Below are 14931 nucleotides of genomic sequence, written 5' to 3' on the forward strand. Positions count from 1 at the left end.
AAATATCTAAAAAAAAAAACAAAAAAAAAACCAACAACAACAACGGGCCAAGAATATCAAGGTATATGCTAGGCTACCTCATAGTCTTCATTACTGTACCATTGTAGTGGGTTGTGAAATTAGGACATATAAATCTTCCAATTCTGGTATGTTTCAAGACTGAACTAACTATTCTGGGTTCCTTAAATTCCTAAGTAAGTATATCTGTAAAGAAGTCAGCCAGGTGTGTCACAATGGAAAATGCTTTCAATTTCAGAATTTAATAAGCAACGAGACATTAAGATCTGTAAAATATTTATCTGTAGTTAATTTTCTTTTAATAGTTAATGAAAATGTTAGCATTTTCTTCCTTTTGTGGCAGGATGTATATAAAAAAAAAACTGTTATTAAAGTAAACCTGAGACAGAATCTTCCTATTAAATAAAAAATGTTTGCAATATTATTTCTTTTAGAAGGTGACTAATTCAATAAAGATTATATAATGGAGCAAAGTCATTCCTATATTAACATATTTTGTTTATTTTTAATACTAGACTTTGGGTTATACATTGACGATTTTATTTTTTATGGTTTTGAGGACCTAACCAAGGGTCTCATACATGCCAGGCAAATACTCTTCCACTGCAGCCCGCAGATCAAGACATAACATTATGGTAAAGCACAACACTTTATATACTTTTTGTTAACTGTGAAGCATTAAATAATACTATTAAGAATAAAATTGGAAAAAGAACTTCAAAAAAATAATCTTAGTTGGGGGTGACTACAAGAATCTCATTTCTAACCTCTGGACTTATCTCTTAAAGCTACATAACTTTAAAACTGTAACCCTCTGAATAATAAGAACGATAACTCCTTCATTTAATAAAGTGGGATGGATTATTAAAAAAAAAGAATAAAATTGGAAGTAATCCTGGTAGTTGATATGGGAGGTTATACGGTGTGGTGTTTTGAATATGCTTGGCCTAGGGAGTGGCACTATTAGAAGGTGTGGCCTTGTTGGAGTAGATGTGGCCTTGTTGGATGAAGTGCATTATTGTGGGAGCAGGCTTTGAGACCCTCTTTCCTTGATGCCTGGAAGACAGTCTTCTGACTACCTTTGGATCAAGATATAGAACTCTCAGCTTCTTCTTCAGTACTATGTCTGCCTGCATGCTGTCAATCATGATGATAATGGACTAAACATCTGAAACTGTAAGCCAGCCCAAATTAAATGTTGTCTTTCATAAGAGTTGCTTTGGTCCTGGTGTCTCTTCACAGCAATAAAACCCAAACTAAGACATATGCATAAAGCAAAGGTATTTCAGAGTAGAGAAACTGCCATAAATCAGGTCTCACTGCCAAGAAGACTGTCCATAAGTAAGCTTTTGAATGAATGCATGAATGCAGATGGAAGTATACCTCTTTGACCACAAGAGGCACAGTGGTAGAGGACAGCTGAAGGACACCTTATAAGGGCTGATGTTTACCTGATTAGCCTAAGAACAGCCCCAAGTTGGACCTTTTTTTTTTTTTTGACCACAACAGGGCTAATATGAAGATCAGGTAGAATGCATGTACCTACTTAATGTACTAACAACAAAGCTCTCTATAGCAGGCCTTCAACACTCAGTGAAATTTCTTCCCATTTTCTGAGGGGAGGGAGGGGGAGGACACCTGTGGAGGCCAGAAAAAGAGGACATCTGATCTACTGGAGCTGGAGTTACAGGTAGTTGTGAGCTACCTAATGTGTGTACTAAGGATTGAACCCATGCTCCCTGGAGGAGCAGCAGGTGCTCTTAATGAGTAATCCATCTCTCCAGCCTCCCTTTCCAACTTCTTGGAACTACCAACTGAGACACAAATAGAAAGCATAATGTTATATTAGCTAATATTTACTGAAATTCTGTAAAAGGTTTGGCAACATCCCATTAGATGTTCACAACAACTCTATGTTATAAATACTAGCAGTGTTAGCACATAAAGGCAAAGAGAGTGAGGTATTGGGAAGCTAAATAAGTATGTTGCCTTAGGTCATGTCAGAGTTAGTGATAAATTCACTAAGGCCATCTAACCACTTTGCTAGCATCCCTGGATGTCCAATAAGTTGTTTCATTGAACTGCTTCATTCTTTAATCAATTTAGTCACTACCAGCTGGAGATGTGATGGAAGACAGCATGTGGATTAGTGTGGGCTTTTAGAAAAGATTGTTAAACTGGGCATGGTGGCGCATGCCTATAAACATGGGAGGTGGAGGCAAGATGTTCAGGAGTTCAAGATTATTCTCAGATACTTGTGAGCTGGAGGATAGCTACACAAGATCATTCCAAAATGAAAACCAACCAACCAACCAACCCATACACTTGACTCAGCTTTTGTTTCTTATGAAACAGGGTCCTCTGACCTCCACACACTTGCTGTGGCACATACACATCTACACTCACACAGAGATGGACACATAGAATGTGAAGTTCTGAGTTTCAGCTCTTACCCCCTTTAAAGAAAGGTATATAAAACTGGAAAATAACTGACATATTTCCTCCAATTTGAAGTACTGTCCTGCACAGAGCAGAGCACAGCCCTGCCTCCATATGGACTATAAACTGAAGAGATACAGCCATTGTGCCCTGGAGTTTTCCTGGGTCCAGTGGCATCCCTTTTGGCTCAGAGTAGTCCAGTAGTATTCCCTTTGGCTCAAGATAGTATGCACAGTTGGCCCAAATCAGCCATCAGTTGGTTATGTCTATGTATATTATCTAATTGTTTCTGTGATGTATGCACAGAGTTCTGTGGAGGTGATGGATCCCTTATGGCCCACAAAGCACATTTACTATTGGACTTTTCTGAAAGAGTATGGCAATGCCTGCTTCAGAACAAGAAGCAATCTTCCACAGCTGACCATCTTTTCTTTCTTTGTAGTACTAAGCACACCCAATCAGCATCTCTCTCTTATCCTCAAATTACCAAGTGAGCAGCAAACAAGCTATATAAATGACAACACTCAGTGTGAAAGAAACCAAAGTTTTCACAATGCCATAAGGGGAAAAGAACTTTATAAGTAGAAAAAAATCATTAAGTAACAGGATTTGCTTTGTTTTACATTAATTTCACTCCTTTAAACTGATTACAACTTCAAAGGCCCATTGCCCCTCATTTGAATTCAAACATATTCTTGTTTACAAAGAAAGAATTAAAATGGAGCTGCTTGCTGTTCAAAGGCAAGAAGGACCACAGTGCTCAAGATTGGGAAAGCCTGGCAGTCACATCAATCAGTGCAAAATCTGCATTTTATTAAAGACATGTGGGAAGATCCATTCAAAAATACATTGTGCTCAGTAAAAATTAACCATTTCATGCTGTTAATGAAGGTTACCACAGAGTAGATATTTGTAGAATATGTACAGCAACAATAGAAATTTTACAGAAGTTTAGAATGGAATACATGCCAGAAAAAACTTGATAAGATGTACCAACACATGATACAAAGAGTTATAGAAACACTTTACAAATGGTTCATAATTAGCTTGTGAGGAATTATAAGTATTCAACACTTTAAATTCAGTTTGGATTCAAAAATTAAAAAGATTAACAACCACATCACAGCCTTGCCACAGTAAAAAGTATGGATTACACTTTATATAGTAGATTATAAAGTCTATGCAATTAAGAATGTCCACTGATTTTCATCTACCACACATCGGATGGCATATCCCTCTGGCTTATCCCTATTTTTGTTTTTAAGAATGAACAGGGGGTCTCAGTGTCACCCTGCCCTGTGTCTTCCCAGAATATCACACCCTTCAAACTTAGTAAAGACTGAAGACACTCTGAGAATTATCTAAATATATACAGAATAACGACCTGAATTCAGAGTGGCACAAAGCAATTCTTGGAGCTCGAACTCTGGGGTAACTGTTTTGTTTGGCTTAATTGTCTCTGTTCATCAATGCAAGTTTACAGTGAGAATCTACTTCTTCCTATCACCATATAGCCTGCTCCTCTCCCAGCCCAACTCCATCACTGACCAAAAAGAGTAAACAAGGAGAGGGAGAGAGACTGGTGACTAGAACCCACTGATCATCCAGGGGGAAAATGGATTTCCTGTAAGCTTTACTTTCCACTTTTGGAAAAAAGGAAGCCAGTGTGGAAAGTATACATTCTCCACAAGGAAAAGCATAGTCTTTCTCTGAAACTCTACTGAGTTTAACCAGAGCTTTTGATGATTCTGGCAATAAACACTTTAATCCCCCAACAGGGACAAAAGTCAAGGCATCTACCTTTTCGATTCCTGGGTTTCTTCTTATTAGACCTGAAGCACAGCACTAGGACAAGCTTGTCTATGCCTGAAATGAATCACATCAGCCTTCTGGGAAGGGAAATCCCCAACCAAAGGAAGTCCTGAGGGATTCTCAGCAGGTCTGCCAAACAGGAGGGGACACGAAGGGACAGATAAGGCCTCTTTCTCCCTGATACTCTGCCTGGGAAGAGCAGCAAACAAGGCAACTTCTAATCTGCATACAACACGGAGACTGATTTCAGATTCCCAAGGAGGACCAATTGGACCGAGGATCAAAGGGGGTGTAGAGAGCTTACCTTTGTGAGAAAGGAAGGGCCTTAGAAGTGAAACCAGTTTCACTCCAGCAATTCTGCTGGCCCTACAAATCCAGCGTACAGACTATGACAGTTTTATTTATTTATTTTTCTGGCAAAACAAGAGACAACCCTCCTTTAAATGTAGGAGCAAACAGTTGAATGAAAATACAAGGCAGGTCAGGATCGTATTTAACAGCCTACAGTAAATAGAAAGAAAGATGGGTCATGCCCAGAGAGGAAAAAAAGTGGAGTAGGGACCAGGCCAAATGATGATGAATGAACAAAGCACTGTGGGCAATGATGGTTTATGTAAGAAACTGGTTTGCACAAAGTCTACCATCTTGTATAGTACATTGAATTTTTTAAAAAAAAAGAAAGAAAGAAAGAAAAAAGAACCACATGGGCAATAGGCCCAGAGTTTCCTAGTCGCTCGGCTTTTCCCTTCCAGTGTATAGAGATAAGGGCTTTCCTTTTCATGCATGGCTCCGCATTCATGGTTTCTAAGATTGACTTTATTTTAATCAGTTCAACCAGACCCTTAAGATATTCTAGACTTCAGCTGGTCAAGAAGCAAAAGAGGAAACCACAACCATTTACAAGTGTGGATTTGTTTGTCTGTTTTATTTTTCTGGTAATCTGGCCCTTTATAATTTAGTAGGGCCCTTCTAAGATTCCAGTCCTGAGGATTAGTGACATTTGTACTGTCTTGTCTACAATCTCTTTTAAAGAAACCAGAACTATTATTTCTTAAGCCCTAAGTGAGTTTTAAGGAACTTTTACTAGTGATGAACTAAAGGAGGCAAGGAAATAAATATCCCACTACTTTCTGACTTGGAGTAGTGAAACCTACCATAGTCCCAGTTCACAGAAGTAGGAATCTGTGGATCTTTGTACGTACCCACAAAGTGGGGTTCAACAGCCCACTCTAATGCATTAGGCAATGAACTTTCAAGTGAAAAAGCAATGTCATCCAGAACACAGATTCTGAGCACAAGAGATATGCAGTTTTGCTGAATCCTAGCTGAGTTCCAGCAGTGACTTCCAATGAGCTACTTATCGTCCTTGCCAAAAGTTCTGTGATCACTGAAACCTAGATGAACAGAATGGACACAGCCTTCTACATACTGGAAAAGTAATCCTCTGGCCTTTGAAAAAATTATACACATGAGTTACTCTCAATAAATGGCTAGAAGAAAATAAATGGCTTTTTTTCCTTATTTACTCTAAAGACTAGTTTAAGTGAGGATACTATGATATGAACTAAGAGGTACTGGGAAGGGAAAATGGGATAGCATTTCCTAGTGGAGTCCACTAATTTTCTGATTAGGAACATGCTAAACTGGCTAACTCTACAACCACAACATACTTTTATAATACACAGCATGACTAGAGACTGACCAGCATAGGTCTGCTTAGAATTAAAGTATACAACTGCATATGGTGAGTCTTAAAGCATGTTTTAAAACAGATTTAACCAAAGCATACAGCACAATACTTCTAAAATAGCCACATCACAACCACCAAGAAAGAGTTTTGCTTCTAATCAGTCTGCCATATGCTAATATTTTTAAAGAGCTATTAAACGACTTGAATAAAAAAAAAACAAAGACATTTTCTTTCAGTAGACACAGCTGAAAGCCATGATGCCTTTGAGCAGTTGGTAAAACTCATGCCAATCTGCCAGGCTGCTGCTTGCTTCTAAATATATGTCTCATGGCTAAGAAAGATCTTCTAAGGATGCTAACCTAGAATTTAAGTTCTCAAACATATATAAAGTAACTCTGGTTTCCTCCCAAAGTATGCACCTTTTAGCAGGTCCAAGACAATGGAAACGAACAACAGGATTGCAAGGATTTGAGAACAGTGGTAGAGGATTCTTAAAGAGAATACAATGTTGAGGAATTCACTCTTGCAGTTATGTAGCCTGGAAAGGCCAAGGCCAGAGGCAAATTCTGCAGAGTGGTTGGCTTGGAATGGTCTCAGGTAGGACTTCTTAACCTTGGTACTAGTAACAGGCCGAAACACTCTGGAGGATGCCTAGCAACATCCCTGGCCTCTACCCATTGGATGCTGGGAGCAGCCCATGACACCCAAATGTCTCCAGACATTGTCAAATGTGCCCGGGTGGACAAAAAACTGCCCTTGGCTGAGAAGTGCTGCTGTAGAGATAGCTCACTTGAACCTCTTGGCATCGGGCACTCTCTTCTGGTCTTGAGCTCTGGAGAGAGTCCTACACTTCAGTTAAGACTGAACAAAGAGCAGTTAAAGTTTACTTAGAACTTCAGAAAAGAAAAAGATAATAGAGAAGTCAAATTAGAGAGACAGTGAAAGCAAGGTTCTTTTTGAAAGGTGATCAGCAATAGCTTCCTAACACAAAGTACTTCATAAGCCTTCAATTCAACCTTTGTGTCCTTTAGGATCTCAGCACAGATAACAGAACATGGATATCATCAAATCCCCCCTCCTAAAAAATGTGGGGGTTTTGTGACTTTCAGTCAACTCCTTCCTGCCGTGGATGACATCTTTTTGAGGCCATTGAATGACCAATCAATCAGAAGGGGAAGTGACAGTTAAAAGCTAAGAGAGGGCTCATTAGATCTGAGAGAAAATGTTACTGCCCCCATCTGTGAGCAGGAAGAGAATGGATGGGATTGTAGATTCACTTATAGCTTATTGAGGATCAAGGGAAAGTGGGAACCGACAAGAGCTAAGAAGAGGATAAAAGAGCTAGCTCAGAAACACTAGTTGAAAACATTGTAGCTATTTTCTGGCTCAAATCTGGGAATGTAGGAAAAGTTAAGTGTTGACTTCATCAGTTAGGATTAGTTTGCTCTAGGTAGAAGGCAATTGTTCTAGCCCTTCTTTAAAGAACCATCATGAGTATAAATGTTCGGCAAATATCTGAGATCCCAGTGTTAGCAAAGATGACAACATGGGAAACCAGCCCCTTGGTGATGACGAGCCACGAATGCCACAGCATGGCAATGGGACCTCGCAGTTCCTAAGCACACAGCACAGTGAGAAGTCTTTCCAGAGGAAACAAAATGTAGTTTCTGGTTTGCAGGGGGCAGCGGGGCAGGGGATACAAAGGTACAGATCTAGTATGAAAAAAAGAGTTAAATATACACCTTTTTAGTGTCACTATATCCAGGCAAAAACTCCTGAGGGTCTACCTCACTTGGATAACTGAAGAGTTTGCCTGGAAAAAGCCAGAATTCAGAGCTACTCAGACAGTACTGAACTGGTAACAGAAACGAGATAGAAAAAGAACTCAAGAGCATGCAAAATGAATCAAATTGTTTCCATGATAGTACCCAGTTGAGTTTCATTTTAGTGCCTATTATACTTATTAAAATTAAATAAAAAGCACCTTAAAATGACCTCTATATATAATCAATATACATCATTAATAGTATTTATATAAATAGGCAATATGCACACAATTTAAGCTTCAAAGAATCTAATACCTTTATAATCTTCATAATCATCAGTGCTATGATTCTCAAAATCTCAGGGAAGGGTTAACAGTTACTCAGCATATTTCAGTGATAGCTGACTTTATTTGGGGACTGACACTCTCAGAATTCTGGAATAAGTAGTAAATTCTGAAAAGTTACCTCTTTGAGGGATGGGAGTGATCTCTAAAAGTCTTATTGCTAAGAGACTACTTTCAAAACTCTATGACTATTGATAGATGATGAGGTGTTTGAGTTTTTTGTTTGTTTTTTTTTTGTTGTTTTGTTTTTGTTTTTGTTTTATGTCAAAGATGGTCCAGAGACAGGTGGGTATAATGCTTGCTGGCCAGAGGCCTTATAATACTTGATGATACTTGATAGTAACTTGGGAGTTGAGAGTGATCTAATGAGAGAAGGATGTAGTCCTGTTCTGATGGATGGAGTGTATGTATATACAGGTGTACATGATGACCTTGTTATAAATGGACAGTCCCAGGAAGGAAAAAAGGACATAGCAATTTTCTCTACATCTGGAATTGCTTCAGGAGCCTTATAAATATATTAGAAGAGCAACAACAACAACAACAACAACAACAACAACAACAAAGCAGTTAGAAGAAGAAATGCCATTCACGTAGCTGAGATCCCACCTGAAGGCAAGAGTCTCCAGGAGGGTGGACAGCATTCAGGAGCAGAGAGCTGGTTTGCAAGATCCGCAGACAGGTGCCTCTTACAATCTCACAACAAGGAATGTTCACTTGCAAATCTTTGGTCTATACTCTAACACTAATGCTAAGTGGAAGAGCACATTCTCTATAAAGACCCATGCACACCACTTCTGTCTATTCTCTCCTGTGCCAGTTAATGTCCCTGGACACAAATGAGAGCCAAGTGTCTGAGAACAGAAATGAGGCCTGTTGGGCTCCTTACTGGCTTATCCAACTTTCTTCTCCTGTGGGCCTGGAAAGAGATGCTGTATTTGTCTGCTACCAAGGATCATGTCTAGAGGCTACTGCTGTGGCCAAAAAGTTCAGCAAAGTTTATACTGTTACAATCACATGTAGCCACAATTCAACTCCCTTTATTATAAGTATAATACTCACTTCATATCACAAATGTATAAAAATATGGCAGATAGTGTCATAACGATACTTTCTTTAAATGAATATATTTATAAAACAGACAGTTATTTACCATATATATTTATATTTATATAGAATAAAATACTCCTGATGCAATATATAAATGTTACTGTTTAGTTTTTATAGAAACTACTGTAGCTGTCCCACTGCTTCACAATGTTCCAAACAGCTCAAAATAACTTTACATTATAACATAAAAGGTATGATTATAACAGTACAATATTAATTATAAATAAATGTTACAAATCCTATCAAATATGGAAGCTTAGAAAACAATTTAAGACATACAATACAGTTCATCTGCTAACCCTTCAAAGGGATACTCCTAGATTACAATAAACCCCACATTTAGTCTAGTCAGAAAAAAATATGTGGTAAGGGCATCGGTCAACATGAATTCTTCTATCCCTCACATCCAGGACACACCCTGGCTTCCCCAAGTTCAACAGAGATTGCACTAAAGCTGGAATGTAATGGGGAGAAACTGGCAAGAATTTCTTCTTCCTCAATGGCACACTCTATCCATTCTCACACAAGACCTGTGGGGAGTGGTGATCCCTAAGGAACTCCCGTGGCTCTAAGATCCCTGACTAGCATTTGTGGCTGCGAGGAGCCAGATGGCCCCCCTCACACACAATATTGCACACACCTTCATAAAGCTGAAAATACTGGCTTATTACCCTGGCCCAACCCATTTCCCAGCCCACCCTGAACCCTCCCTTCCCAACTGGCTTGCCCCCCCACCCCCCGCCCTGCAACATAATACCCTCCATCCCAGCATAAATTACAAGGCTGTCTCTTTTAAATCATTCAGATTTGGCATTCGTGAGCGATTTGTTCTGTTATAAGGGTGCCCATTTGGCCCACTCTTGGCACCCAGCTGTTCAGAATAGGAAGGCCCCTCTGTGGCACTCCTGGTCACAGAGGACACGTGCCAACCAGGATCCATCTGACCTGGCAACTGAAGGGCTGGTCTGCCTTTTGGTGTAGGCTCCTGCCGGATGTTGCTGCTCCCACCAGAGGCCTGACTCAGAGGGTGAATCCGAATTTCTGAGAAGGAATTTTTGGCTTGTTGAGTTGTTAAGGGCTGGAACCGAGGATCTGAAGAAGTTGGGTGATTGGTTGATGAAGACAGATGCAACAGCTTGCGAAGGGATTTTAGTGGTTGGCTCTGAAAGAAAGATTCAGGTATGCATAAAATTTAATTTAGAGTAGGTGGAGGAGATGGAAGGCCATGGAGATCAGGTGCAAGGTAACTAAAGAGAGGCAGGAAGGAAGGCCACATGGCTGGATGGGCTAGTCCAGCTCTATCTGGTTTCTGGGTTTTCTCAAATAAGATTTTAGTCACTGTCTTTTAAATGAAAGCCTAGAAATCTAGGGGGAAAAAAAAAAAACTAGAGGGACCCAAAGGTAGTACCTGATGGTCAGGGCTCCTTTGATCTGGCGGCATTCTGTCTTCACCATGTTTCTCATGCTTCAGACCCAGAAAGGAGAAACAACAGCAGACGTGGGTATGTCTCTCCTTTTTGAGAAGACTTCCCAAATAAGTCTTTACTTATATTTCACCAGTGTTATGGTTAATTTTAATTGTTGAATGACTGGGTTTGGAATCCCTGTGGAAATATACCTCTGGATGTGTTTGTGATGGTGTTTCTAAAGAGATTTTACTAAGGTGGGAAGACCCACTCTGAATGTGGGCAGCAACAACCCAGCCACTGGTGCCCCTGACTAAATGAAAGAAGAAAGTAAGCTGAACACTGGTAGTTATCTCTCTTTTTTTTCTGATTGTAGATGCAGTGTGACCTTCTGTCATGCTTTCCCCATTGTGATGGACTGTACCCACCATCTGTAAAGATATTTTGGCACAGCAATGGCCAAAGTAATTAACACAACTGAATAGAACTTGGACATATAACCATATCTAGCTGCAAGAGAAGCTGGAACAATGTAGTTTTAGGTACTGATGGAGTGAATTATTGGAAGCAGTTCCCCTTTTTGATACTATATCTTCATATTCTATGCTGATTGTACTGATTCATTTTCATCTGGGTACAGATGTGGGAATGGTACAGTCTGGGTACTAAAAATACAAAGTATTTCAACTGCTCACAGAAACACTGGTTAGTGGACTTCCTGCCTACACAGTAGCTGCTGGTCAAAGACCCTAGGGCATAGCATTGTGGAAGGGAGACTGGTGTGGAAACAAAAGGCCAAGTCCTGGATGAGATCTGTCCTCACTGGCCAACTATTTTCAGTTAACTCCTGAGCCTCAAGTTTCTCCATGGTGAAAGGCAGCAATTCCTCTTTTTCCTTTACCTTAAGCATGAGGTGTAGGAAAATCACTACCAGAAGAGGCATAGAAAGCCAAGTATGGCAGTATATGACTTTAATCCTAGGTAGATGCATGGGAGGGTGAGACAAGATAATCACAAATTTGAGGATAGTTTAGGAAACTTTTCAAGATTCTCTCAAAAAACAAAACAAAACAAAACAACAGACCATCACCCCCCCCCCACACACACACATATCATAAACAGACCAATCTACTACTGAAGCAACACAGGCTGGCAAAACTCAGAGCACTTTTATCCTGAGTGCCACCATATAAGTCACATGCATTTCAGCATTTCAGCTATTGGTCAACTTTGAATCACATTGATAATCTCTAGGAAAACTGCAAGATTTGAAGAAATGTGGTGCTAACAGCCAAGGTAAATGAACTGAGAATCAACTCAAGGAGAAACAGCTTCTAGGAAAGCACCCTTCACTAGCTCTATGACATTTCTTCCAAAGAAAGCTGTGGGGTCCCTATAGTAGGTGGCAGAATGTTCTATGCACTGGAGATATTCAAAGGGTGTCTTTGCCCTCATCCCTTTTATGTACCCCAGGGTGGCCTCCAACTCTTGATCCTCCTTGCTCCTTACCTTTATGTAGCCCAGGCTGGCCTGGATCCCTGTTTATATAGCACAGTATAGTTTCAAATTATTCCCACTCCTGCCTGCAACTCCCAAGTGTTGAGATTATAGGTCTGGGGCATCACTCTTGAGTACTTTTTCATTTTTATTAAAATGATAAAAATGACTTTCCTAGTCAATTTGATAAAATTTCAAGCAATTATTATTAAGCAAGAATCAGCTGGAGACATGAAGTTACTAGAAAGGGGCCCCTCAGCACCAGGCTCTTAGATCTTTGTGTTTCTGTTATGAATAAGCATCCCCCCCCCAAAAAAAATTAGTATATCTCATTCTCTATGCCCTCTTTATCCTCAGATTAGATTATGGTATAAGTACAAAATATAAATGGCCAGGCAAAAAGAATGGCAATTTTGGAGAACTTATGCTTATAGCTCCAAGTAACAGATTATAGTGAAAGAAGGCAGATTTATAGTCCTAGCATGTAGGATATAAAGCCAGGAGGATTGTTAGTTCTAGGCCAGTTTGGATTACATAACAAATTGCAGGCCAACCTGGACTAACTGGTAAAATGCATTTTTTTTTGAGACAGGGTTTCTCTGTGTAGCCCTGGCTGTCCTTGAATTCAGAAATCAGCCTGCCTCTGCCTCCCGAGTGCTGGGATTAAAGGCATATGCCACCACTGCCTGGCTGGTAAAATAGAACAAAACAGAAAACCTATAAAAAGAAGAGCCACTGCTTCTAAACTCCCAAAATTTGGTTAAAATAAACATGGTAGATTATGTCACTATTTTTACTATGGCATATTGAAGAAATACAATACTGAAACATTTCCAATTTTAAACAGATATGTTAATTACTTGAAAAAAGAGACTAAAGCTCTCCATATGACAGGTAAATATAACCTCATGTTACTGTACTATATGCAGTTCCTAATAAAAGTGTTTGCCTTTCTTTATAAAAATGGTTTGGATTTCAAAAGTTAAAATATTCTTTCAAGAAAGCTTCTACTATCTGGCTTTCAAGGCCCAATTTATATGCTACAATCTTTAAGGTACCCTTACTCAGGATCTCAGTTTATCTTCACCAATATTTCATAGCATAACTTACTTTGTAGTATGATCTTCATGAATCTTTGTCTCCTGAGCTGTAGCCTACTTGTGGGCTAGGACTACTTCTTGTTCATCTCTCCACATTGCTCCACTGCTCTCTCCAGCTAGGTGAAGGGTAGTGGAGGCTTGCTTTTTTCACAGTTAGGAATCATTGACATAGGATTCATCCTGACTTGCAAAATAGCATCAAGGCTATTCATTACGGTTTATTTGGGGGAAGCTAATTTGTTTTCTTCATTGATTTCCCATCCTGAAAATCTTGGAGTGATATAGGCTATACTCACCTGGGTCTGTAGATCTGAGAGCTTCTCAGGTCGCCACTCCTTTGGTCTGCTGCTTGCAGTGCTAGAAGAATGAATGGCTTTCTGTAAGGTCAATAGATCAGGACCATCAGTGTTGGGCACCTAGAGGGAAAGATAGAGAAGGATTCAACAAGCACACTAATAACCTTAAATAACACAGACAACCACACCCAAGAGGAGACCCAAACTGAAAAGTAAATTGAACTAAACCAAAATTCAAAAGAGGGGGAAAAAAAGACCCAGTAAGTAAACCAAAGCTCTCCAAATGTTCATGATGCAAGTAGTGCTAGTTAAAGTCTGCTGCCTTCTTAGTAATTTTCCCTGCATGAGGAAAAATTGGCAGATGTCATGCAGTTTGGTTAAAACCTTAACCCTTAAAGCATTCCCATGCTGTTAGTTAGTTTCAGTAGCTGTAAGAGAGAGCAGTTAAAGTTGGCTGGACCAGGAACTGCTGTGGCATCCTCATTTCATATTGTAGTTAGGTTATGAACCAGTTCAATAAAACAAAAACAAAAACAAAAATCTCATGTTGGGAATATGATGCAAAATCTGTATTTGATGCTGCCAAAGAAGTCTAGGGAGCTTTCAAGGAGAGAAAAAGTTGGGAGGTATGGTTTGAATCATAGTCCCAAACCACCGCCCAGTAAATCTGGGTCTGGCATTGTATACTTAGAAACTGCTTGAAATTTATGCCACAAATTCCAAATGAATGCAAATGGTCTATCCAATGGCTTTAGTGGACAAAGGAGAGTTATGCCAAATGCCAAGCAAAAGCCATGGCTTTACACTTAATGACTAGCAAAAGTTAGAGGCAGGTAAGGAAGAGCAAAGTTATCAACTAGTACAAGCTGCTTTTTTCATGGAGCCTGCTAGCTCAATTAATTTGGTCAATTCAAAGTTGGTTTTAAAGAAACAAACTGCCAACCGAATGGTAACAAAGTCCATGCAGTGAGCCAAGTGCAAAGACATTTGTGGACTGTAAATGTTAATCAGATTCTTCACAGGAATTAAAAGATTTCAAGAATGCTGTCTGCCAATAATTGGCTAATCAGCCCATCCAAACCAGCCTTACTAGTTTGTTTAGTAGGCTTATGCGACAACATCTTTAACTGATGCAGAAAACCCAGAATAGATATATAATATATATATAAAGTATATGTATTATATATATCCATATATCCCAGTGAATTTATGGAACTGGCCCAGGTACCTAACCAGCACAAAGATTGATTATGACCCCATGAAAATAAGACATGCTGTTGTCCTCAGTAAAACAAGTTTACTGGAGCAGTTTTCAGGGCTACGATACGTAAAAACGGGTACCATGGGTGGAGTGACTACAGGAAGCTTTTTCAAAGAAGAACTATGCTTTAAATGATTCTTTGAATTAAAAAGAGGAAAGAGGGATTTCTTGATGCTTGGATTCTCCCCGTTG

General features: G+C 39.5%; 1 protein-coding gene across 6 annotated transcripts in view; it reads right to left on the minus strand.

The window, feature by feature from the left end:
- Positions 1-14931, minus strand: part of Cdkl5 (cyclin dependent kinase like 5) — a 221612-nt gene that overhangs the window by 16189 nt on the left and 190492 nt on the right. For 2 of the 6 annotated variants that reach the window (XM_031370428.1, XM_031370438.1), the window contains exons 17-19: positions 13479-13598; positions 10588-10644; positions 10125-10341 (exon numbers count right to left, since the gene is read on the minus strand). In XM_031370428.1, coding sequence (XP_031226288.1) covers positions 10125-10341; positions 10588-10644; positions 13479-13598 — 394 coding nt within the window. Of the gene's footprint in view, positions 1-3240; positions 10342-10587; positions 10645-13219; positions 13299-13478; positions 13599-14931 lie in introns of those variants that run through there. The other 4 variants (XM_031370401.1, XM_031370413.1, XM_031370421.1 and 1 more) reach the window with 3 other exon arrangements.

This window comes from Mastomys coucha, chromosome X, assembly GCF_008632895.1.
Source record: "Mastomys coucha isolate ucsf_1 chromosome X, UCSF_Mcou_1, whole genome shotgun sequence".
NCBI lineage: Eukaryota > Metazoa > Chordata > Mammalia > Rodentia > Muridae > Mastomys > Mastomys coucha.